General features: G+C 36.8%; 1 protein-coding gene across 1 annotated transcript in view; it reads left to right on the plus strand.

The window, feature by feature from the left end:
- Window positions 1-26083, plus strand: part of USP10 (ubiquitin specific peptidase 10) — a 50181-nt gene that overhangs the window by 14011 nt on the left and 10087 nt on the right. Inside the window, exons 2-10 of the mRNA XM_082769917.1 lie at window positions 3548-3616; window positions 6616-6661; window positions 11350-12360; window positions 16899-16990; window positions 18189-18298; window positions 18745-18800; window positions 20229-20332; window positions 21076-21175; window positions 22412-22592. Coding sequence (XP_082626043.1) covers window positions 3548-3616; window positions 6616-6661; window positions 11350-12360; window positions 16899-16990; window positions 18189-18298; window positions 18745-18800; window positions 20229-20332; window positions 21076-21175; window positions 22412-22592 — 1769 coding nt within the window. The remainder of the gene's footprint in view (window positions 1-3547; window positions 3617-6615; window positions 6662-11349; window positions 12361-16898; window positions 16991-18188; window positions 18299-18744; window positions 18801-20228; window positions 20333-21075; window positions 21176-22411; window positions 22593-26083) is intronic.

The following is a 26083-nucleotide window of genomic DNA, read 5'->3' on the forward strand; positions in this document are numbered from 1 at the left end:
GTGTTTAAGGAGAGCACAGCAAGAAAAGTTGGTGTGGAGAGAGCTTGCAGGTCAGGCTGTTTAATTCTTTGTCTCTTTTTCTTTTTTTGTTCAAAATGGAATAAAATCTGCTGGAATGCAGATGTATTTTGTTAATTTGTAATCAGGTTGTAGAGACTTAAAAAGTTAGTTTAGTTTTCTTACCAGTTGGTGGTATTTCAGGTGACATTTAGGGGCTTTGGAGATGTTGCTCTAAAAGAGGTGTTTAACATGAGAACTCTGAGAGGCTCCTACTCGACAAAAGGAAATGTGATCCCTTACAGCACGGCAGGCTGGAAGCAAGAACCAGTGATGCCAGGCTTGCTGTGCGTTTTGGAAATCCTTCCTGCTTTACCAGCTTCAGTGGGCTGTGCGTTTTGGAAATCCTTCCTGCTTTACCAGCTTCAGTGGGCTCATTCATTCAATACTCTTAACTTATATTATTGTAAAAAATGTAAACATGAGCTTTAAAAAAAATACATCTGTCTAGTACTTGTATAATATTGTAGTCTGTCACAATTTTAAGTCCTTGAAGCAGGAGGCAAAGGTCCAGGTCTTTTGATGTGCTCTGCTCAGATAGGAAGTTCAGAGTACAGTTGTACCTGGTTCTTTGAAACCTTTTGGAATTCAGTAGTATTTTTGTTTTTTTGACACTATCCAAAGCTGTATGAGAATGTTTTGAATCAGTCCCAGAACTGTAATTGCAAATTTTTGATAGGTGGAAATAAAGCAGATAAATCTGAAATACGGATAACATAAATTTTAATTAAAACCTGGAGCACCCATGCCATTAGCAGCTTCATGTGAAGGAGGTTCTGTTTCAGATGTGCACAAACTATATTTCATGCTGCTTTGATTTTTTGTCACCTGTGTGCCAGTTGTGTCAGTGTCTGAAAGAAGAGATTTACCATCATGCCTTGTGCTGTCTTGTTTATATGGTTAAAAACCTTAGAATTTATGTCAAAAATGTCAGTTTCTGCTCCTGTGCTGTAGGGAAGGCGTTTTGCTGCGTTGCTATGTGATTACTCACATTAGCTAAAATAATGTTTGTTTTGATGCGTTTAATAACATATTGTATGTGTCTGGCAAACAGTCAAATTGGTTTATAGTTGTGAATTCCAAGCTGGAAGGGATCCATCCCTGTGTTCAAGGATTGGTATTTTGTTTTTCCATTCCCCAGAAGAGGTCTGGAAACACTAACGAGAAACTGGGAAGGTGGCAGAGAGGGATTTATTTCTCCCAAGAGTTCCATGAAGTCTCCTCCTCTAGCCCCCTGCAGAAGAGACTGTTATTTTCCAGTTGTTTTTCTAAAACAGCTACAAGTGGAAGATAGTTGAAATTTATAATACGAGGCTGTTTTCACATTGCTCTTTATCCATGGCAGAAATCAAGCTCACTGGACTTTGATTTATCTTAAAGGATCCATGAATGCACTTTGAAGTAGATGGCTGCTCTGCTAAGGTACATGGGCTGGGGAGTAGCAGGAGAAATGCAATGCAAAATACCTGCTCACTGAAATGGGAGGGAGGATTGCTTCCCAGGAGCTGGAACAGAAAGCTCGTACGTAGGTTGCAGAGGTAGTTTGAGAAGGAGGGGGAGATCAGATTTGACTCTGAATTAAGCCTCTTAGGGATTATGCATCTGTAAAAGACTATGGGCAACGTTACAATAGGAAATTTTCAAAACTCTGTGTTGTCCTCTCAATTTTTCTCCCCAGTCTGGTGTTGTCAGAAGACCGGACTTTCCTCCACCCATTATTCCTGCTCTGCTTTGTGAGTTGCTATTGACACTGCTAACTGTTCAGCATGCTTTCCAAGCAGATGCTCTTGTTCAGCAGCTGAAGATATAGATCAAGATTAATTTTTGAAATACGCAGTTGAGTGCTAAGCAATATTTTTGCTTAATTATTGTTTTAAAAGGAAATTTTTGAAGTCCTTGGTGTAATTAAGCTTTAGATTTTCACTGATAGTATTTTGTAATGTAGCATTTCACTGTTCAAATACCCAGTGCTTCTAAAGTGCTAGCATTCCTTTTGGTAAACTAATTTATGTAATATCACTTTGTTATTCTGTGAAAACACGGAGGGAATTTGTATGAAATTTTTATAGGAGATGGACTTATTTAATGTGCAAGAAAACAAGATCCTTTCTCATCTCAACATGACCTCTTCATCCAAATTTTTTGTAGTATTTTAATTTTTCATACCTTAGTATTTGACTTGTAGACTTTTTGAAGAGGCCTGAGGACTAAGTGGTGATGTAAGACAAATGATTTCTGTGTGAGGCTGGACCTGTTCCCTGTTGTAAGCATTGCCAGTGATTGTGCTCATCCTTTGCTCAAGTAACTGCGGGGCTGGAGTTGCTGTATAGTAAGAGGCTGCTGATGCCCCGATCTGTGCCCTGGAAACATCCGTGACAAGCAGCATTACCTCTGAGCAAGTGAAGCTCTTGCTGCATTAAAGCTGAGTGTAAGCAATCTGGGTCTGAAGTCCCTTTTCCTCGGAGCTTGTGTGGTGTAAGTCCCAACTGATTTATTATCTATGAGTGGGACTTTGAGGTTATGTGAATGGCGTGGAGGCGCAGAGATTGATGCGGTGTCATTCCAGGCGGGCATTTGAAGGAATCATAATTTGATGTGTCTGATTTCTGGGCAGATGCGTATCTGAAAGTATTAACCTTGGAACTGAAAGAGTCTGAAGCAGCTTGTAGAAGTTTTATCAAGTGCTAGTGTATACTTCTTGTCTTCTAAATAGACTGTGGGGTAATTAATGTTGATTAATGGTTAAATTGCTGTCCTGAGTGCTCAGATGCTCTTCAGCTAGTTACGACTGATGAGGGTGCTTTAGAGAAACTCTAAGTGCTCTGAAGTGCCAGCATATCAGGCCTTTTGGTTGCCAGTGTTTCGTTTGCTGTAAACTAAATGCAAACTATCATCTTCATGTAATTTTTTTTCTTTTTTTTTTTCTTCTGTCTGGGTAGGTACTTTTTTATAATATAGACAGTATCTGAGAGTGCAGGAATTGATGTTGGGAAAAAGCATTTCATCTTAGGTTGGTTATGCAGAACTTCAGGCATTGGGGTAACAAAACCCATCAGAGCAACTGTAATGAAATAGATTATTTAGACCTTGTGTATTTTTCTGCACCTGGACAGTTTCAGTTCGGTGGTTCTGTTGCGAAGCGTAAGTATCTATGTTGTTTTAGAAGGTAAAACAGATCATGTCTAGGGCTTGTATGAACTGATGCAAAGCCTCACCCTACATTTGTTGGGTTAGAACTAGTCATGGGATGAGCTGGAGCTGATGCTGTGGATAACTCTCCTGGGAATTTGAAGGAAATCCTTTGTATAGGTTTTTAAGAGACTGTGATGTAGTTTGCTAATGACTCAGGAAGAGTGGAGACTGGGATGCAAACAGGTGAGATTCTGGCTTCCAACACACAGGTCATTATGATTGCCAATGTCTTACTATGAATTTATTAATTGCATAGTATACAAATCCTTTAACAAATATCCTTCTCTTTTATTTGTAGTATATTTTTGGGGAGTTCAGCCCAGATGAATTTAATCAGTTCTTTGTGACTCCACGATGCTCTGTTGAGGTAAGATCTACTTTAAAGATTTTGTTTAGAAATAACATTTTAAAACTACATATATTGTAATATGTTACAATAAATATGTAAAATGTCCTATTTGAAATAGAACAATTTTTATCATGCTCTTAGCTTGCTAATTTACAAACTGAAGATATTCAACAGGAGTCTTTTCGTGTATGTGGATATTAAATCCATTTTTAGAAATAAGAAATGAATTATTCTTTCTTTTTCATGCCGTCTTTCAGAGCTGGAATAGCTGACATTGTAGTGACAGGATGTGGAAAAATGAGTTATCCAGCCCTATTACCTCAGCTTTGATTTGCTTTTTTTATTAGAAGTGGATATAGAGAACTTTTTCAGCAGTGTTCTTGGTTGTAAGGTGAGCTTTTAAATCTTTTGAGTCTTTTGAAGCACAGGTTTTTGTAATACATTTTGACAGGTGGAACACTGCTAACCATCAAAGCTAGACTTAAAAGGAAGGCCGTGCATGAGGTCTGAGAAATGAGAAATTAATGTGATCTGTGGATCAATAATGAACTAATTACAATTGCCGTGAGGACCACAGAGTGGAAACAGTTGTCTAATGTGTATTTGAGTGTATAATGTACTACAGATACTGTTGCAGATTCTTACTCTCTAGTTTTTGGTAGAGAGCAAGAAACCATTCCCTGTGTAGGGAAGAGTATTGAATTATGTCATTGTCCTGATCTCCAGACTTGAAAAATAATTTTTCCTTTAGGTCAAGTTCCATGTTTTTCCTCCAAACATTTCCATCCTGTGTCAGTCTTCCTCCCTCTCCATAAAGGAAGCGACTGCTTCAGCTGTAGCTAGGCCTAGTCTTTTGTCACGTTTTACAAATCCGATGAGCGTTGCGAATGTCAATTCGTTTCCTGTAACGTAATTTTCCTGGTCTAACTAGAGTAGTGCACCTCTAGCAACAATAAAATGTGTGAAGGGGATTTGGGGGTGGGTCAGAAGTAAAAAGATTGCTTCTGCTCCCCTTCAGGGATAGCTTTGTGCCTTCTCTGGGAGATGGGAAGCAGTGCAGAATAGATCTTCAGGTAAAATACACTTCTGTTTTTATTACTGTTACTCCACCATTAAATACAGTAAGCCTAATAGCATGAAGCTTGTGTTCCACTTCCTGTCACCGTAAGGTCCTACAGCAGCTATTCTAACACTTGCATTGTGGAAGATGAAGATGTTGTATTTTGACTTCTTTAAAGCTATTCTTGTACAGCATGTTGAAGAAACATAAACCTATAATGTAAAATGATGCGAGGCTGGTTCAAATAACTGTCTCAAGAGTACCACTTGCTGGTTAGCTGTCAAAATCAAAAATGGGTGAACGATGTTCCTTACATTTGTCCTTGATCTGGTTCAGTTCAATGTTTTAATTATCTGGATGATGAAAGAGGAGAGTTAGATTATAAAACTGCAGCGGTGTTTGACATACATTCTGTTTGGGGGCAGTGCCTGCTCTGGCAGTCCCAGCATCTGTTGCTGCTGGTGTCCTTCTGAAGCCCCTTACTTACACACAGGCTGAGGCAAGGGACTAATTAAAGCTAAACCTTGTCTAGAATGTCTCTTTTTTTTTTTATTTGGCATTTTGAACATATTCTGTCAGACATCTGTTGACTGAGATGATTCAGATGACGCAGCTGCATTAAAAAAGTCAACTCAGAAATCTGAACTTTACACATGTGCTGATGATTAACCAGATACATAGGTGACCAGTAGGTGGACTACTCTTTTCTAATTTTCTTTTTCACTTTGTATTTTATAAAGCCCATTGAATTGCAAAAATAATAAATCACTATTTTAGCCACAAGCTACTGACTGTGGACTTCTAGGGCATTTTTTTTTCTAATTTTAACTGTAAAAATATATTAGTGGTGTTCAAAGTTAATTTAGATAATAGATTCCTAACATTTTGGAGTTTTTTTTTCCACTGGTGGATTCTGATTTTTCAACCTGGAAAGTTGATGTATTGTGGATTTTATGATATGCAATCTTATGTACTTCTTAATAATGCAATTTTAGAAATACTTTTCTTGCTACCTCTGATACATTGTTGTCTATGATGCTTTAAGAAGGCAATATTCAAATGACTGCACTTTTACACAAGTGAAGACTTCAGTGGATGTCTTTAAAATTATTGATTATTGAATTAATATTTAGAATAGTCTCATAAAACTGCACTGTACTCTTACAGCTTTATCTCCCACTGCAGAAACAGTTCAGCTGTTCTCCAGGCAGCTGCTGGAATGCTCAGAGGCAGTGGTTACCAGTTTATGGCAGGCACAAGAGAAGGCATTCAGCTGCTGGGGAAGTTTGGGCGGAGTTGATGGGGGGGATTAGAAATTGCCCACCTCTGGTTACACAGCACAAAGAGTTCTGTCAGCCACCAAGTTCATAAAATGATGCCAGTGTTTTATACTTGAGTGATTTACAATCCAGATGGTTTCTGTGTAGGTTGATTATGTTATGCTTAGGCTGATGTTCAGAAATCTTTGCTTTTGTTAAATGTGATTAACAATAGATTTTAGGTGAAACGCTTGAAGGGCAGCACTGTAGCTGAACTGAGTTGAGAGTCATAAGGTTTATATGTGAATATTGTCTGTGCAAAGCTCTGTTTTTGTCCTTTCACAGGTAATTTGGTCTGTCTTTGCTTCAGTTTTTATATAAAAGGAAGATAGATTCCTCATTTTTTAAGGTTGTGGTGAGTTATTGTTGATAAAGGAAGATCCTGATACCGGGAGGTGAATCGGTTGAGAAGCTGATGAGCCTACGATGTGTAACCAAGATAATCTTTATCTTTCAGTGATTGTTCTAATCTGCAAGGACACTTGAAGCTGCCGTGCGGGATTTGATAAATATAGAAACAAGAGTTCAAGACACACTCTCAGAAAATTAGATCTTAACAATGGGGTTATTCTTAAAGAAATCAGATGTTTCAAATGAAATTGTTCTTAATGATTTTTTCATTTCTTTTTTTCATACAGCTTCCCCCTTACAATGAAACAGTTACGTGTGGTATTAAGTCCACAGGTAAGTGTCATCATGGTTAGAAATCAACATCCTTTTTTGAAAACATAGTTGGTGAAACTTTCCTTAGACTTGCTACAAGCTCTCTTTAAATTTATTCTTTGGAGCTCAGTCATGTGTGTATATTTGGCAGGTTGCTTTTTTAAACCCATTTATTGCATGAGATGGGTGAGACTATTTAAAAATATTGCGTTGAACTCCAGCTTATTGCTGTGGATGTGCTTACTCCTCAGTTGTGTTACCACACAGTCTTAGCGTCCTGCTGAAATAGTGCAGTAGCTGTAAAAATCTGGAGGCCTGGAGCTTGCTAGAGAATTCGTACTGAAGAAGCAACTAACCTGTGTGGCGTTCAGCTGGCCCTCTTCTAAGGCCACAGACTGAGTATTTTCTGGCAGTTTTAACCTGAAGACAGCTCTGCAAGCGTTGTTCTCTCCAGTGTTCCCTTTGACACTGTTTTTGTCTGGCTCAGCTATTTTTTGGGAGATTTTTTTTTGGTGAAATTATGACACGATGTAAGAATGTGTTACAGAGTTCCTGTTTTGAGGCTATAACGGTCACATTTCTTCTCCGTCTTAGCCCTAAACCTTACAGTTAGAAAAAGAAATCTGGCCTTACTTCATAGTCGCGTAAAGCTGAAAACTAAGTAGGAGTCACCCTGAGATTATAGCTTTTTGTGGTATAAAACTTTCTCAACGTTTTATGCAGCAGGTAAATTACAGTTGGTTTTTTTTTGGTTGTTTGTTTTTACGGTGAACCCTAGGGAAGAGCAAGGAAGCTGAGATTTACCCAGATAGAGTATATGAGAGGGATAAAAGTGACATCCAGATAGTCTTCAAAATAATCCAGCTTTCTGACAGGACATTGCTCAGTATTTAAGAGGACCAACATGCACATATTAAAGTTTAAGAACACATGATCATTATGCTTAGCAACTATAGCCTTATATTTCAAGGTAAATAAGATAACCAGTCATAAAGGGGATAACAGATCCTATCTGAAAGCAGATGTACAGCATTCTGAAAACTGGGGAACTCTATTTTAGCTCAAGACCCTTTTTAGGACCCTGAATAGTTTGAAGGAGGCGTTTGACGAGTTCATTGAAAGGCCCATGGAGTAGCGCAAGCTGCTGCTGGTGGCAGGGACATCCAGTCACATACTGTTTTGTCTACCTGTGGGTTTAAGTTCTGTTAAGACTTAGATTTCAATGTTAACAAGCCATGCAGAAAGTTGGTTTGTACAAATGTTTTTCAGATCATTCCTAGACCCTGAGAGAATCCCTCCCAGCCTTGAGATTAGGTAATGACAGCAAATTAGGCTTTGCCTGAAAAATGTCTTTAACAAGCTTGCACTGTACTGTGCATGCATATTACACTGTGATGGCTGCATAGGAAGCTGTGGAAACTAAAATGGAATGCTGTGCTTATGCAGAGTATTTGTAATTACAACGAGACGACACCTACTGACCATGTTGTCACCCCCTAGCCTAATTTTTTCTGCTCGTCTTCAGTATTTAACTTTATTACATAATTAGAAGATTTGTTAATACCTAAATAATCAAATCATGGCTGAAGCTCTAATATTCAGAACTGTGCTCAGACTAATTAGTGCCAAGTATTCACAGCTTTGGTTATTGTACGTAGACCCTGTCCTGTGAGCATCTGTTGATGCTTGTTTCAATATGCTTCCATGTTGTTCCTGACAGATGCATCTGTTTCAGTCTATTCAGGGGGTGTGCTCTGAACTAGATTGAAACAAAGTTGCCCAGAAGCAAAGTGGAAGGTCAAAACAAGTAATAATAAAAAAAACTAATTTTTTTCAAAGAACTTGACACAATCTTAAGGCAAATGAGCTTCTGCCAGCCACCCATAAACTAACTGTAGCGTAGATACTGGTGTTTATTATTATTCCTGCCGTAAGGTGTAAAGTTCAATTATTCAGTTGTGACATCCTAATTTGTGTTAAATACTAGAATATTAGTTATTCTCTTGACTAGATATTATCCTACAAATTTCGCATTGCACCTTCAGCTAAATTAACTTTCTGCCACAGTTACAAAGGGTACGTTTTGTTTTCTGTTCCCCACTTGCCCTGAGTTGGCTCTTGCGATTGTCTAGAGTACAGTAAGCTGATTAGCTCACCAGAACAGAAGAAAATACTCCCGTGGATTATTTTTTTTGCCAGGTTAGCCTTTGGTAGCACAAGTGCTGGAAGCTTGCTGGTGAATGGAGGAGCAGGCTGGGAGGACAGACCTGAGCCCCTTCGCTTTTAGCTGTGGTAGACTTAACTCGCCCATGAAAGGAAACCCCAGTCTTTATTTCAAAGCAATTACTATTTGTTGATTCTTTTCCAAACAGATTTTGGAAAAGAAACAAAAAGTTCCAGTTTATTTTTAATTGGCAGGGATTTGAAACAATTCACTCTTATTGTGGCTGGAGGAATGTTACATGTTACCAGTTGTTGCTTGTGCTTTTTACTGTTTTAACAGCAGGTAAAGAACTAGCTCTCAGATCATGTGTGAACTAACAAGTTGCTACATCCTCAGATGAACTAATGAGGACTAGTTATGTTGTGGATTTGTGTCCCATGTCCTCTAAAACCTATGGCCAGCTGTTGCAAGCAGATGAAGCTGTGGCTGGTTTTGAGCTGTGCATCCTGGCAAGGCAGCCAGCGCGTAGCACTGATTCAGTAGCCAGTTAGTGTTGGTGCTGAACAGAGTTAGGTGATGCCTGAGATCTCCCAGCCCTTCCCTCTTAAGTGGTATCAGGCAACATCATTCCACCTCCCTGCCTCCAGGCTGTGGATTTAAAAAGAAACTTAAGCTCTCTCTTCTGCTGGGTGATAGGTAGTGCTGATTGCAGAAGTAGCTGGTGAAAGGTGGCTTGACAGGCACAGTGTTAGGAAATCCTGGGCGTGGGGGTGAGGTTGAGCGAATTTGAAATTCAGGCTCTTGTTAACATGATTTAAAGATAGAAGGTTTGTATGGAGAGTTTTTCTCTCTCCCTTTTAAAGTTTCTTTTAGCCTAACTGGCAGCCAGATCAAAATTGATAGAGGTCACATCTGTTTACAGCTCATTAATTAACGTATTGAGAGAAAAGCAATTAACAACTGTATTTATATTTTTATATTGTAATTTAGCATGGTTCTATTCTGAAATTGTGTGAGCTACTGATCATGCAAGACATTATATATGATTACTTGACTGATCTTTATTAATTAATTTGGAGTATTTTGCTATTGCATGCGTTAGACCTCAACACACGTTGAATGTGTGTTATTCTTCACTTGATTTTAAAAATATGCACACTTCTTTTTTTTTGAAGTTAATATTTTTGCCAACTGACTTTTCTAGAAAGGACTTGGGGAGTTCTGAAACAGTTACGTAGCAAAGCTTTCTCCACTAGACTCTATTCTTCCATAGGATTATTTCCTTTATTTTTCTTTGGGAACTTCTGCTGAGTGATTTCACTGATATACTTGAAAACACACGCCTGTTGACGTGTCATACATAAGTTGGTCAAAAACTTTGAAAGTTTTTGGTGTGCCAACTTATTCTATTGGAAATAGCGCTCGGTGTTGTTTGGTTCTCTTGTAAAAGTTTGAAAAGTGCTTTTTAGCTCCTCATCTTGGAGCGAACAGAAAATATTAAAATTAATGTATTTGACACAGTGACATCCATATCATAGGAAGACTTGCAAAACTAAATGACCTGCAAGCACTAAAATGTGAGCTTACTTTTAACGTTTCTGAGACTCAGAAATTTCATTAATTTTATCTCTGTTTGTTAAAATGGTTGTAACTGAGATAGTCAGTGTTAGTAGTTGGAGCACATACATTATAAAACTAATTAAGTTCCATGAAATTGCGATACTTTGTGACTGATAATTTTTAGTGATACTGATACTCTCATGCCTTCCATGAGAATATTTCTTAGCATTTCATGTCAAAGTTCCAGGATAAATTTTAAAAATGTAATCCACAAATTTCTCAGCATTGATTGTACATAAGAGTTGAACATTGACTGGCATTGAGGTATGTCTGTTCCATTTCTTGTCTTGCAATTGGTCATACATATCACACTGTCAGTCATACATTCAGCTGTCATAAAAGTTACTGATGAGCCTAGAGTTCGAAAAACTAGTTGCACTGTTTCTGTACAATTTAAAATGAAAATATTTTTCAGTTGTTAATGATTATGATAAATCTTTACATGCCAGAAAAAAAAAACAACAACAAACTCTACATTTTTAAGGGCTAAACTGTTTAAGTCTTGCACTTTCTAGTTGGCTGTGGAAAAGGCTGACTTTGGAAGAAGTGTGGAGTTAAATATTGCACCATGTTCTAGATGCACTTACTGAGTAATTAACTTAATGCATTACATTGCTAAAGTCATTAGGTTTTAATAGTTATTCTTAATAGGTCGGTTTAACAGGTGTTCCTTGCAGGAACAGTGCAGTGGTTTTGAAAATTACATAATTAAAGAAAAAACTGTTTAAGAGAAGCTGAGACGTATTCTGTAGTCCTCAGGAAAATGATGCTTTTGAAATGGTCATTAGGGTTGAGATAAAGAATAAGAACAATTTTTGTTTGAGGGAATGTTGCTTGCAGGAAAATACTTTTTTTTTTTCCTTGACTTTTGTAGCTTTTTGACTAGATGTCATCCAGTAACTCAGGTTTGCTTTCTTTTGTCCAGGGGAAGAGTATCAGAGAATTGAATTTGGTGTTAATGAAGTTATTGAGACAGAGTCCTCTGTACTAAATAACACTGACTACAGTATTTCAAGCACTCTGAATCCTCAGGCTCCAGAATTCATTCTCAGTTGTGCACCTGCTCAGAAAACCCCTGATGATAGCCTCAGCGAAACAAACTACAACTCCATTGACTGCCAGTTCAGCGATCCAACCCTCGCTTTGGATAGCGGTTCTAATGCTGAAAACGATGGCTTGTCTGGAGGCCTTGGGCAAAGGGAGCGCAAAAAGAAGAAAAAAAGACCCCCTGGATACTACAGCTACTTGGAAGACGGCATCGCTCCCACAGAAGCTCTTGTAAATGGCCATGCCAATTCATCGGGACTGAACAGCACGGAGGATACGGAACTGACGGGAGACATCCCCTCCCTGGCCACCCCAAGGACTTGCAACAGCCCGGACAATTCTGTGGACTTCGTTAACGAAGCTGTTTCTGATGATTCTGTTTCTAGCGCACTAGACAATACCAGGACTGCAGGGCAGCCTGAGGTATGCAGTGTTACTAATTCTGAACAGTTTTGCATCCCCTCAGAGACTGGCAGAGATAGCCCTTTAAGGACAGCTGTTGTACAGTCTTATGCTGGTACTGATACTACTGAAACTCTTGGCGTTACTAATGGACAAACACTTGAATCCTCGGGTGAGGACACAGCTGCCAATGGGGTAGAATTGCACACTGTGGAAAGCACTGACTCAGACCAAGCTAAGCCTGAGGAAGCTTCACCTACTACTGAGGCAACTGTCCCGGTTGCAGGATCAGTCCCTGTTAATCAGCCTGCAAAATCGTGGGCTAGTCTTTTTCACAATTCCAAGCCCTCTGCTTCCACATCTGTGGTCTATGTTGAGACTAAGTATACCCCTCCTGCCACATCTCCTCTGGTCCCTGAAAAACAGGTTGAAGTCAAAGAGGGGCCTGTTCCAGTTTCAGAGGATCCTGTAGCCATAAAGATTGCAGGTATAGTTAACACACACAAGTGGATGGTACAGTAGAAGGGTATTGTTTCCTCGCTTGTAAACAGGAGTGTACAGTGTTGAGAGAAGGTTCCTCTGCTAATGTTCTTAATAAGATGACTGTTAATATACAGCTGGGAAAGGTGTGATTTAAATCAGCTAGGTTTGCGTCCCCCTGAGCTGAGTAAACAGCAACAAGACACTGTCATATTGTACCAAGTGCAGTAAAAATACTGCTGCTTTTCAAACAATATGCTTAAATGGTCTTTTTTTTTTTTTTTTAATGTACGAGTTAGATTCAACTGTATACTGTTGTAATAGGGAGAACACATTAGAAAAGTTTGTTGTGAAAACAGTGTGTCATATTATCTGGTATTTACGATCTTGTAATGCGTTCCAGAAAAGCGTTAATATTTCTATGCCAAAGTACCTGAAATTCCTGGATGCTTGCAGGAGCTAAAGTGTAACATCTAAATATGTTCTGCTTCAGGAATTTTAATTTAGAAAATAGTACTTATATTTATTGATCTGTTGTTTTAATGGTTTGTCTTCCAAATTTTGAAGAATAATCCTTACCCATTTTAAATGATATTATTTTATTCAGAAATAATGCTATTTCCTGCCTGTTAAGAGTAATTATAAGAAACCGTCCAAAGGGTACATTCAGAAAGAACGTGTGATATAAAGGCTTGCGCTGTTGGTATTGTATCTGTGGCTCTAATGAGAAATACTAGGATGTGAATGACATGTTTCCCAGTTAAATTTGCAAAAACATGGAAAAAAAAAAAACAGCCAGTTGTATTTTATGTCACTGAACAAAAATAAGTATTTTAAATTTGTGAAATAGTCCGTGTGTGAAAAGGTCTGTGCGAAATCCTGCTGACTTAAGCCAGAAGCTAATTTACAAGTACTGCAGCAGTTCGTGTGTGACAACTTCAAGTCAAAGATCATTTTCTACTCTTAACTGGAAGCTGACCTGGAGATTTCTGTTCAGGATACCCCAAAGTACATGCCTGCCTCATATCCACATGCTTGCTCAGTAATTGTCTCGTTGCTTAAACCTGTCTGTTGAGAGGAAAGCTTTATTCTATGTATTTTTCACTTGTGTCATAGAGGGCTGGACTACGGTGTGTGTGTATGTACAGATGCTGGTTCGTTTGAACCCATACCTGCAGTGTATGTTACACTCTAAACTTACGCTATCACTTGGTGATTAATTGCAACTTTAAAAACTTTTGTGGTAACAGTAAAAATAGAACTGCTTACCACAGATGAAGTTACTTTGTCATGTCCAAGTTGCTTCAGTTTTAGGTTAACTTCGTACAGAAACAGTAAATGTCTACAGTATTTTGCCACCAGGTGGGAGCAGAGCTTTTATTTTGTCTCAATGTATTGAAATAGCAATATTATTTTTATGCAGTTTTCTTTTGCACCTTCACTATTAGCTTGCTTTGCAGAGGAAAAATTTGATTATATATGTTTCCAGTGAATAGGAATACATCTTCTCATTTCAGTTAATTTAGATAGGAATTACATTGCTGCAATTCCTGTTGTTCAGATGCTGCTGATTTCACTACAAAATGTTTACACAAGCATCAGAATGCCATGTGATCAGTGCTTTGCTCTGTGGAAGAAGGGGATTTTAAAAAATAAAAATAAAGAAAAGAGATGATGTACCTGTTTCCCAAACAGGACTGAGAACACTTTATTAAGTCCTTTGTTTCTACACCCACTTACAAAAGGTGTTACATAAGTATCTCGAGTTCAGCAAGCAATGTTAGTAAATCTTCTGACTTAATGTTGGAGCTCTGAGGCCCTTCTGTATAGCTTCTGTTTAAAACAGGTGCTCAGGACACAAGCACAGGTGCCTTTTCCATGGATAAATCAGTGTTTCTTACCTTAATTTCACCAGTTGCTACATGGGGATTAATGGTTCACAGGCACCTTGAAATTTGATGCTATTTCATTCATCCACAAAGGTCTGTGGCTTCTTAGTCCTCAAATTCAAATGAAACCTGCAATAGGTCAGGAGGTGAGAATCAGGACCAAAAAACAAAACAGTTCTCACGTTAATCTTCATGGGGACAAAAGTCCTGAACAGTTAACTTCAGCAAGTGGCTAAGGTGTGCTACGAGTGGCTTTACTGGCATAGCTACTAAACAGGTAAAGGGAACTTTTGAAGCAAGTTATGAACAATTGATGTTAATTTAGCAAATTTCGAGGAAATCTGGTAATACATGTAGAGTGGTAGAAAAGAACATGTGCAGGGCTTGCATATTTAGAAAGGGAGCACAGTACAAGTTCTTCATGTTAGCCTAATTTAAATGCTAGGATAAACGTTTTAATAATTCATTTCTAAGGGATAGTACAGTTATAAATATTCTGTATCTGTCAAAAATTAACAAACTTGGTCACGTTTAACTTGCCACATTTCACAGCTAATAACTACACTGTGATGCGTAACTGGATGATAGTTGATAGTCTTATCTAGGCTCAGAGTAAGCTATTCTGTAAACTCTAGGGAGTTGATAAGTGTCCTGAGTAGAGTTGAAGATGACTAAATTTGATTTCCAGTTTGTCTTAATGCCAATTTATACAGCTGTAATAAGATGGAAGGTAACTGTTGTAATTCTGTTGTTGCTGACGAGGGCTTGATGAAATTGTTTTGTTCCTCTTTGAGCTTTACTTCTCTGGGAAGATGTAATAGTGCAGCAGAGGAAAGAGAAGTAAAATCTGAAGACTAATGTTTCAACAAACGTGGAAAATTAGGATTTTCTTTGTCTTAGAAAAGATTGTAGGAGCTACCCTGGCTTTAACTTTAAATACATAAAGCAGATGTGAATTCCAGTTAGTGATGTGTGTTTTAAAATAACTTCAAATCTTAAGAAACTTTCCTTATGGTATTATATGTATTTTGCTTTCTTCCAATACTCTTGTAAAAGTTATTTTACTGTGTAAATGTTAGATGTGGTATGAAAAAATTGTATTGAATGTAATTACTGTAAACAAAAGCAATTCTTTTTTAAAAGAAACAAAATGTGCTGCAGTTACTTTAGACGTTGTTTCCAAAGCAGTTTTATGACCACAAGAGGATGCTAAAGTCTTTAATATTTTTACTCCATATGATATGGTGTGAGGAAAAATAAAGTTAGCCTAAAAAGGTATTGGTAGGCTTTAGAAACGAGAGCCTTTAGGTTATTTTTATCCTAATTTTCAACAGTGATTAATTATGTTAACAGGAAGATCGAATGTGTGGACAACACATTTAAAACTTTGCGTTAACATATTCTGAAATATGTGAGCATTAATAATTCAATGACAAATGCATTTCAGTCCCAGAAGGATTTTTGTCTGTACCTGCAGTAGATGCTAAGGTCTGCTGTTAGACCTTTTTGTCATCTGCCCTTTCGCATGCCAGGCTCTTAATGTAACAGAGGACTGATATTTACACCTCCTGGGTTTTGGTTAGAACTGGCATTTTCAGAGGTTATAGCTGCAGAGAGGTTGGAAGAAGCAAGCTGTGGATTTTTCCTATTATCGCCTCCTCTACTTATTGCTCCGTGCCTTGTTCTCCTGTCACCTTACTGCATCTATTTAGACAATTCTTCTAGTGAACAGCTCCAGCTCTTAAGTTTATGCGGTGTGTAGCGTGATGGCTTTAGAGGCCCTCACGTTCATTATAAAACCAAATAGCACTCTTGGTAGGCAGTTGCTATGTTTTTGTATTTTCTGTATTTTCTGTCTTGTATGCTTCTAGTCCTTGTTTTGCAAATGTAAAACATGCCAGACCCAATATTTTCCTTAAACAGGTTTTATTTAGGTACCTAAATAATAGGTCAGCCTTCTAGGAAAAAATTCCCTGCTTGCTCTGCATTTCATAGCTGTGACAGACTTCAGTTTATTGGCCACAGTTTTTACGCTTGTGCCATTGCTGATAGATTTGAAAGTGTGAAAACAGTAAGCTTTATATTGTGTAAGCCACTAAGTAATCCTGTAGATTTTAAGTCTTAAAGCAGTAAATAAAATGTTCTGTTCAGAAGACTAGGTTAATATCCGCCCATCCTGTTTGCACTGAGATAATTTCGCTGTATGATAGTGTGTGTTGAAACTTGTAAACTAAGGCTGCTACATCAGTATCAGTTCTCTTCAGAGCAGGAGAGGAATTTCACAAATATTCCATAAAATTGATAGCAAGGGATTACGGCTAATGGGAATTTGCATCTACATATGCATCTATATCTATTTATCTAAATAAAATAGTCTTACAGTAGTAAAATAACAATTAAGAAAAATAGTTCTCAATTTTGAAACAACAGTGATTAATTTTTTTATACACCTGACCCAAATTCCAGGATGTCTTCTGCTGAAGAAATCTGTCTGATTAAAATACGAATCCTGTTTAAATGAAGTTAAAATTACTTGCTAAAGTTTCTGTGAATCTTGTTAACTCATTTGCATTATTGTGTAAAGCATTACACTCTTGTTTTGATGCCTAGCATGTGCATTTTATTGATGCTCAATTTACTGTTTCTCATTCTGCAGAAATACTGGAAAATGTAAAACTAATACATAAACCAGTGTCTTTGCAACCGCGAGGGCTGATCAACAAAGGAAACTGGTGCTACATCAATGCTGTATCCTTACCTTGGAAAAAAATAATATGCTTAAGTTAAAATGTATTCTATCTGTCTCAAAGTTTTCCTGGTTTACTCTGGTAAGTGCTACAGAAAAGTATCTTCACGTAACGTAATGCTGTGGATGAGTTGTTTAATGCTAGCATCTGGGTATTCGGGTGTCATTGAACTCAGTGTCTGAGGTTCCCTGCAGCTGGTTGCACAGTCCTGTTCAGTTTCTCTTAGCTCTGTCAAAATATTTCAGAACTGTAGTTGTCTCATGACTGGAAGGAAACCTCCTTGTAAATTCTAGTTGTGTCTACTGGTGGCTCTTTGTGCAACAACTTAAGTGTTTCTTTTGTGAAGTGCTAGTACTGCTAGTGAAAATATGAAAACTAATTTTAAGACCGATCGTTGCAGAACCTCATAACCTATTTCCAGGTGAGCAGTTCTGCTTTAAATAACCACTTCTGTCTTATAACTGATTCTGCACTTATCTGATTTTCTCTATTAGCTCCCATTGTTCACTCTTAACATGTTCCATGAGAACTTGTTACTGAATTTTTACACGGTCTAGGAATCAGGTTTATATCTCACTAGCTGTTGAGGCAGCTGCCTTTTTTATTTCTTTGCCCCTTCAGTATTGTAGTACATTTCCTCTGTTCACTGTTTTCATCATATAGTAGCAGATTGATGTTTTTAAAATATTTTTCTCCCAAGGCGTACTGTAGTTTTACTGGTTGCTCTAGACTTGCCCTTAAACCAAAGAATGTTTCACATCACTGTTTCGGTTATGAGGGTGAATCACCACTTTTGTCTTCTGGCTTCTTCCATTTTTCTTAGTCTAACACGCAAATGTTTCCAGGTTATCACGTGCTGACTTTCAAATAGTTAATTCTGTGAAGTCATTCCTATGAAAATAGCTTTCCTCTTCTGTTCCTAGACCAAATGCTACCTTCTTCTTTAGTTAAAGTATTTGGAATGATTAAAATGTCAGTGAAATCACTGCACGTTTCAAGATGCTGAGGTTTTTAAGCAGGACTTCTGTACATTAATAAGCTAATGTTTTAAGATAAGTCCATCCATGAGTTCCTCTATAGTTATCAGATTAGTCTACATAATAAAGAATTAAGTTTATGTATATAGTTTTAATATGATTGAATATTTGGTTAATATGCAGATTATTTTTTCTGAATATTTCCTTAATGCCACTGCGTAGACCCTGCAAGCCTTGGTTGCTTGCCCTCCAATGTATCATTTAATGAAGTCCATTCCAATGTATTCAAAATCACAGCGGCCGTGTACCTCAACACCAATGATAGACAGTTTGTAAGTAGCTTGTTTAAAAAAATAATCTGCGATCGGATTAATCTTATTAAGAAAGCTCTAAGAAATGGTTGTTACTGCAACTGATAAAAGCTAGTATCTATCCAAAAGTTTCTTGTGCTTTTCTTTGATGACACTTGACTTTCATCATGAACTTTATACTTTATAATTACTTGCATTGTCAAGGAAGATACTTCCTGTTGCCTAAGTATAGCTTTTAATTAGCGTTCTATGTGCAAAAATGAACTGTGAGAACTGCAAGAGCTAATCTCGCACCTCATCATGATCAGCGACGGTCTGGTTAATTTTTATATCTGAACATTGAGACTTCTGTAGTGATAATTTAGGGCTTTTGGTTGTCTATAACGACAATGATCTAATTTTATTATTTGTCCTTTTAAGTCTTAACTTGCTGCTCATGTGTAGTTGTTCCTTCCATTCTGTTTCAGTGTTCGTTTAATGAATGAGTTCACTAATATGCCTGTACCTCCTAAAGCCAAACAAGGTGAGTGGGAGTAGAAGGAGAAAAGTCTTTTAAAAGCATAATAAGAAAGCTTTGGGGTAAGGATCTACATTGCGATGTACATAAGATATGTGAGTAGTGGTGTTTGATCCCTTCTGTTGGTCTTCAGATTTCAGGGTTTCTTGGTATCTTTAAAAGTTTGCAGTTACTTTTCTGTCAGTGTCATGGTTTTCCTTATTGGCGTTTTGTATCAAGAAGTCGTACATGTTGGACCTTACGTACTTTATTCCATTTGGTAGATCAAATGTACAAATGCAATAAGAATATATATATATTTTATAAAGGTTAGCTTAATTGTTGAGATGTCTTCCTGGAAACATCCCCATCCTAACAAATCATTTGGTATTCACTGTTTCCTTCCTTAGATACTTCCAGCTGTTCGGTTTATCAGCTTGCTCAATTCTGTAATTCTGTGCTGTTTCTTTTTTTTTCCTTAAATGCATTGCACATACATTACTTCATAACAAGACAGGGCCATAACAAGTCTCTTGAGCAGTTAGAGCTTCCTTGCAGGAATGTGATCATGGCTTTTAATTCCTCACCATCCTGTGCACTATCTCAGTGTTAAAACTTTGTATGATTCTTGATAATATGTGTTTAGGATCAATGACGTAGTGGGGAATAGAGTGTTTTTCAGTGTAAGTAAACTGTCTTACAGGTTTCATTGTTCAATCTCTAAACCAAATCTGTTATATTACAAATAGAAATTACAAATTAGAAATAAAAATCAGTTTCAGGAATGTGTTTATGTAACATTATAAGAAAATACCACTAGGCCTTGATTGTTCCAGTGATTTCCAAGCAGTTCAGACATTTCTGTGGTTTGCTGCTTTTAAGTTTTGTTTCTGTAAAACAAATCTTACTGCCTTATGCAACTTACTTTACTTCTAGGTCATTTTCATTGTGTTGTAGTTTTCAAGGATATTTTCTGAGGCCTTCTTTGTATCACCTTTAAGTTGAGTGCTGTGTCAAAATGTTTCAGGGGTGTCTTTTTTTTTTTTTTCCCCTCCTTCCTTGCAGGAAGGAAAAGTGATCCATTACAAATACTTCCCTAAAACAAAAGTATTACAAAAATTTAAATAGAAGCAGATTTTTTTTTTTTGTGGTGGTTATGGATATTCTTGTTAATCTTCATAGTGTTGGGTGCAAAAAGAGAGTAATAACATTTTCCAGACCATCTGTAAGTAAATGTGGAATCATGTAAGATGCCTCTTGGAAAAAGGTTATGGATGTGAGAGTTGTATCTTAATGATTCTGAGCTCCAGTTACTTGGCTGAAACTGTAATAAAACTGTTAATGAAACTGAATTTTGGATTCCAAAATCTAGTGATGTATGAAATGATTATGAAGGTATAATGTAGAAAAAATTCTGTATGGTGTTACTTACATATACCTCTCTTTGTCTTGTAGCTTTAGGCGAAAAAATTGTGAGAGACATCCGACCAGGAGCTGCCTTTGAACCTACATATATTTATAGACTTTTGACAGTTATCAAGTCAAGTCTGTCAGAAAAGGTGTGGCTTACAAGTCTCTTATTTCCGTAATTGCATCACAGGAGAGTCACTGTACCTAAAACAATGTAAACGCCATACATACATCAGTTTCCATGCCTAAATATCACCAAAATCAACTACTTGGTAGTTAGTTATAATTAAACTAGACTTAAATGGTAGGAAGATGTTCATAAGAAGTTTAACAGTTCGGTGTGTCAGAATAATGAAAAAATTGGAACGGAAAAACTTCTCATTCTATAGGGAAGGTACTGTGTTGATTCGTATTTAAGAAATAATCAGTTACTCATTTCTGGTTGGGATTCAGCATGGAATGATGGAAGTTCCAGTGAGACTTAAAAATACCATTTCAGGTTTAGTTTAAATTTGAATAAATTATAATGGTTCAAGCCATCTTTTGATTTGGACTTTGACTGCAACTTTAGTCTTATTTCTAAAGGAAATTGCAAAAATATTATAAACTAGCACGTTAAATTAAATACGTATCAAAAAGAGTGGAAAAAATGCTTGTATCTAGGTGGAACTTATGTATGTACTCACTGTCATGGGAGGTTATCAATTAACATGTTGGTTCTTTTTGAAATAAAAATGGGGGGCTGTTACAATAAAATAAAAACTTTGACTTTGCACTTCAGACTCAGTAGTTGATACAATGTTAATGGGAAAGCCAGATGTTCAATGTCTTCTGTCTACTGTTAAATTGAAAATATGAAAATACTATACAACTATTGGATTTTTTTTTTTAGGGCAGACAAGAGGATGCTGAAGAATACTTGGGATTTATTCTCAATGGACTACACGAAGAAATGCTGACCCTAAAGAAACTTCTCTCTCCACATAATGAAAGTTAGTTTTTTTTTTCTGTAGCGAACTTCATTTCATTCAAATACGTGTCACTAAAGATGTTTCCCCTCTTTTTGTGTTAATTTTGTAACACCGAGAAATGTTTGGAGTAGAAGTTGAGATAGGTTTAGAATGCTACATTTTCAAGGACTCATGTGTTTAAAAAATAATCTTTTGCTAAATAAAGTCTTTCCAAAGGATAAAGTAAGTCCATCCTGTTTACAAATAACCCAAAATTTTGCACTGTATTTGTAAAAGCATTATGCTTCTATAGATACTGAGTGACATCAGTTCTTTATTGAGCTCAACTGAACATTATCTGAGGCTAACTCAAGTTCGTTGGCCTTGTCTTAAGCATATGTATGTTTCTCTGCCATTTATAATATCTCCAGTGTCAGTTGTTTACTGGGGTTTTGGCTCTCTCCATAGAAGTTCAAAAATATGTGTATTTTGTCACTGATCTGTAAACCTCTGTTGATTAAGATCTCTTTTTGGAAGTGCAGTTTTCTAGACTAACGGCTAATTTATATCTAATTTAAAACGGAACATATTCTATAACTTAAAGTTTTATTGACACAGGCAGAGACAAGAGACAAGTTCTCTTTGAAAGAAGTGTTAGGAGATGTACACAGCCTAAAACACCATTTTATTTTATGGTGGCTTTATGTCTGGGTCCCCTATTAAAAATGAAACAAAATACTTAGCCAAGTATAGAGTTTAGATCACCAGCTACCCATTTCTCTTTAGCAGGGTAATTTTTTCTATGATATAAAATGATCATTCCATATTTTGTTGTTTAACTGTATGCAGTTTATAGCCTCCTCACTTTGGCATTCACAAAGAAAATATTTGCTAAGTCTTGGGTTCGCTGTAAAATACATGTGCAGAAAGGGAGTTTTATTTAATAATAGCATAATTATGCTTCCAGAATAACACTTGACTTTCTAGTTTTCTAACCAACAAATTTGACTGAAATATATGAAGCTTTGTTAGGAAATTACATCTGTTTACATACACATTAGTGAGCTGCTTTCTGTTTGTATATGGATATGGATAGGTCCAGCTGTGAGGAAACCAGGAATGTACTAAGTTTTCTTCTCAAATCTATGGTCTGTGAAATCTAGATAATCTAAGAAAACATCTTATCTTCTGAAAAAAGTTCCTATCTTCCTTTTAAATTCTTTACTTAGATGCAGGTTTATTTGCAAAAAAAAATATTTTTTTCTTCTTCCCTTTAAGAACTCACAGTTTCCAACGGCCCTGAGGCTCAGACTGTTCATGAAGAAGAGGAGCAAGATGAACAAGGAGAAGGCAGTGAGGATGAATGGGAGCAAGTGGGACCTCGCAACAAGTCATCAGTCACTCGACAGGCTGACTTCGTTCAGACTCCAATTACTGATATTTTTGGTGGTCATATAAGGTATAGTACTTGTTAACAAAAGATGTTGAGACAAGTAGGCTGCTTTGCCTTCACAAATACCTTATTCCTCTTCTGTGTTTCTCACAGTAGTTGGATGGAAGAAATTTAAACATTCATCTCTCCCAGCAGGAACAAACCGTTGTACCATGAAGCATTTGTTATGCATGTGAGGGTTCAGAAAATGAACCAGAATGATCAAAAGATTGCTCCAAATGGTTCTGTGATTTGTTGTAGAGTATGAATCTTTTTGTAAGCAACTTAAGTAAACAGGTTATTCAGGGAACAAAACTCAATTGCATATAGAGGAGGAGTGTGAAATGTGTGCTTTGTATGGTCATACTAATATCTAAAAATTCCAAAGAACTTTACAGCTGCCTATTTTTTATGAACTCTGAGGAGTCTTTCCTCAGAACAGAAAGGTATAGCGAGATTTGTCAAGAGCTAAATGCAATCAGTAAGAGAACTGAAATATAATCAAAAAAATTATTAACTTTTTATTGTTTAGACACGTGCTTCACAGCGGCAGGAAAGTTATGTGTAATAGTTAATAAATAAAACGTTAAAGACGAAAAGTTTGGAAAAATGTAAATCGCTACAAGATGTTACAGGAATGAAAAGAATGTGGGACATTGCTTGTGTTCAGGTCTGATACCAGAGGAAGTCAGAAAGTGGATACTGAAGGAATATTTTTTGGAAAGGACGCCTCATGGCTTGTTTGGAGAAATATGTAATTTAAAATGAAAACAAGGTAAACACTTATTAAAAACATATTCTGAAACAAAAATGCTAGACTTGACGAATTATTTTTATATTGGAGACAGACACTTAATTGCTAGTGTTTGACTCCTTACGTTGCCAGGTATTCAGTCCAGAGGTGTGAATAATGCCTTCTGCCTGGGAAATACAGTGAAATTATTCTTTAGGGATTTCAGTCAGACAGCTGGCAAATAAAATGATATTTTCCATAAAAATTGGCAGACAGCTGTTTGTACGTATTGAACTTCCATGTTGATGGTATCTTCATTTACCCAAAGTATTGTTAACACCCTGTAGTGTTTTTATCATGGTTGGAGTCAAGATCTCAGTAGGAATCCATCAGTATGTTAAATTACGAATATTTAGGGAATGCTGTCTTCTGTAGAAATCCACAGGAAATGACATGAAATAGAGATGGTACTGAAAAAGGCAAAAACTTGCACTGAGCGACAGAACCACAAGGTCCGATCTGACATCTGTTGTCTACAGTCACCACACCCATTTTATTTAGCCTCCAAACTAGGTCACACAATTTACCACAGAAACAGTATCCCATGTTGTGATGTTGGAAGGCTTCCTCCTCTGAGGCTGAGGGTGGAGATAGGAAGGATTGAATACAGAATTGCCAGTAGAAGTCTACCAAAGAAGCATCAAAACTTGGAAAAAATCCCATGGAAAAAGCAGCTAGGAGAACATGGTGTGCGTTAGCATCTTCTGGCTTGGGTCAGACTATTAAATGCCTATTTAGGTGTAATCACTTAAACAACTTATTTTCTTAGGGCAATGTGAGGCTTAAATGTAAGCACATAGAAGAGTTTTGTCAGGGTCTGATCTGTTCATGTGCAGAGTCCCTTTTGATTTTTTTCAGCTCACGTGAATTTCAAATATTAATTACACAAGCTAGCTTATATCCAGTTAGAAGCCTGCTAAATATTTCCATAAATAGCAACAATTCTTCCCTTCGAATGAACTCTTATTTTAAAAGGATATACATATAACGTATTGGTGTGATTTAAGCAGGATAGCAATGAGAAGTGCCTGTTTTCATGAAAAAATTTTTATCTTGGAACAGTACTGCTAACTGTAATTTTGGAACAGTACTGCTAACTTCAGAGTTCTTAGAATACATGAGATTATTTACTGAAAATGATGGATTTTTCCTTGATCAACTGAAATTTCTAATTATTCTGATTACTCATTTTATCTATGGAAAACTAAATTCCATCAAAGGTTTTGCTGCCAGATCCATTTCTGCATTTTGAAGAAATGTTGCAATCTTATTTCATGTGACTTCTTAAAAAAAACAAACACCGTGTTATCTTTTCAGAATATCATCCATATTATTAATGAAGTCTTTAATCTTTGGACTTGAAAACAGTTGGAATTGCTAGCAATTTTCTGTTGATTATTGCACTAAATAATGGTTAGCTTAAAAAGGGGCTGGGAAATGTATCCAAAAGCAGCAAGGACTTACACAGTGGAGAGTTTGTTTGTTGGAACACTGTGCTTGCCATGTGTTGAAGGTTTTGTCCTTAAATATAGCCAAGGAGGAAGTGTTAAACTGAAATAAAGATGCTACTGTTTTTCATAGGCTCTCTTCCCTCTGAAGAATATATGTTTGCCAATATAAAGATGCATTGGCTTTCTGTTACTGTGTCAGGGCTTTGCCTGAATCAAAAGGGGTCTTTTGACAGGAATTTGCAGTAGAGGCATAAAACCTGTATGTTAGTGTTTTATATATAATGCAAAGAAATTTCAGCATGGCTACATGAATTAGGACTATATTAATTATTTCACTGCTTTCAGGCTTAGTGTGGCACAATAATAAACTGAACAATATCATAAACAAATCATTTCTTTAGTATAAAACAAACAGCTGGGACTTTTTAATGTAAGTACTGCTTTCAAACTAAAATAAATTCTTGAGCTGTGTTTGATGGTCTTCAGGAAATCAGGAAGAGTCCACTCAGTGCAGTGACATGTTTGAAGAGCGTACTATCTCTTTGCACGAAACAATTAGCACCAAGCCAGATTACTTACAGGCTCCAACTGAATGTACTACAAAAAAACCCAAAAACAAATAGGAAACATGTTCCCATGCCCTAGGTCGCTAGCACTGCCAGTTTTGCAGAAGTCTCCAGTTTTTGTACAAAAGAGTACATAGACAAAGTCTGGACACAGAAAATGATGGGAGGAAAAGGAAACGCCAGTCCTTGACAGAGCATAGTTTATATTTCCTATGGCAAGATCTAAACAAACAATTTAAAATCAGTATGAAATTGGACTTAGTGAAGTGGCTGAAAAAATGTGTTTTTATTGCAGAATTTAGAGTTGGTTGTCATTTTTTACAGCAAAATGTAGATTAGATAAAGATTAATATTTTGCATTTCTGAATATTTATTTCAAAAGCATAACTTCAGAGATTTGATGTGATAAGGGATGATTTTAAAATGGTAGGAGCCATGGTTTTAGATTTACATACAAGCATTCTGTGCCTCCATGCGTAAAGAGCTGGGTTCCAAACATACTTGCAAAAAGTAGGTATGTTTCACAGAGCAGAAATATTTTTGTGGTTGGCAGTGTAGAAACATGCTTTAGTGACCAAGGTAGGAATACAATTAGGTATAGTTTGGACTTTATTTTAAAGCTCTGTGTTTTACAATTTTTACAAAAATCTAACTATAGCCCTGCGGTATCTTACCTGCTTTTTTAGTGTAAACTATTCCCACTCTTGA

This window comes from Aythya marila, assembly GCF_965140915.1.
Source record: "Aythya marila genome assembly, chromosome: 12".
NCBI classification, from domain to species: Eukaryota; Metazoa; Chordata; class Aves; order Anseriformes; family Anatidae; genus Aythya; species Aythya marila.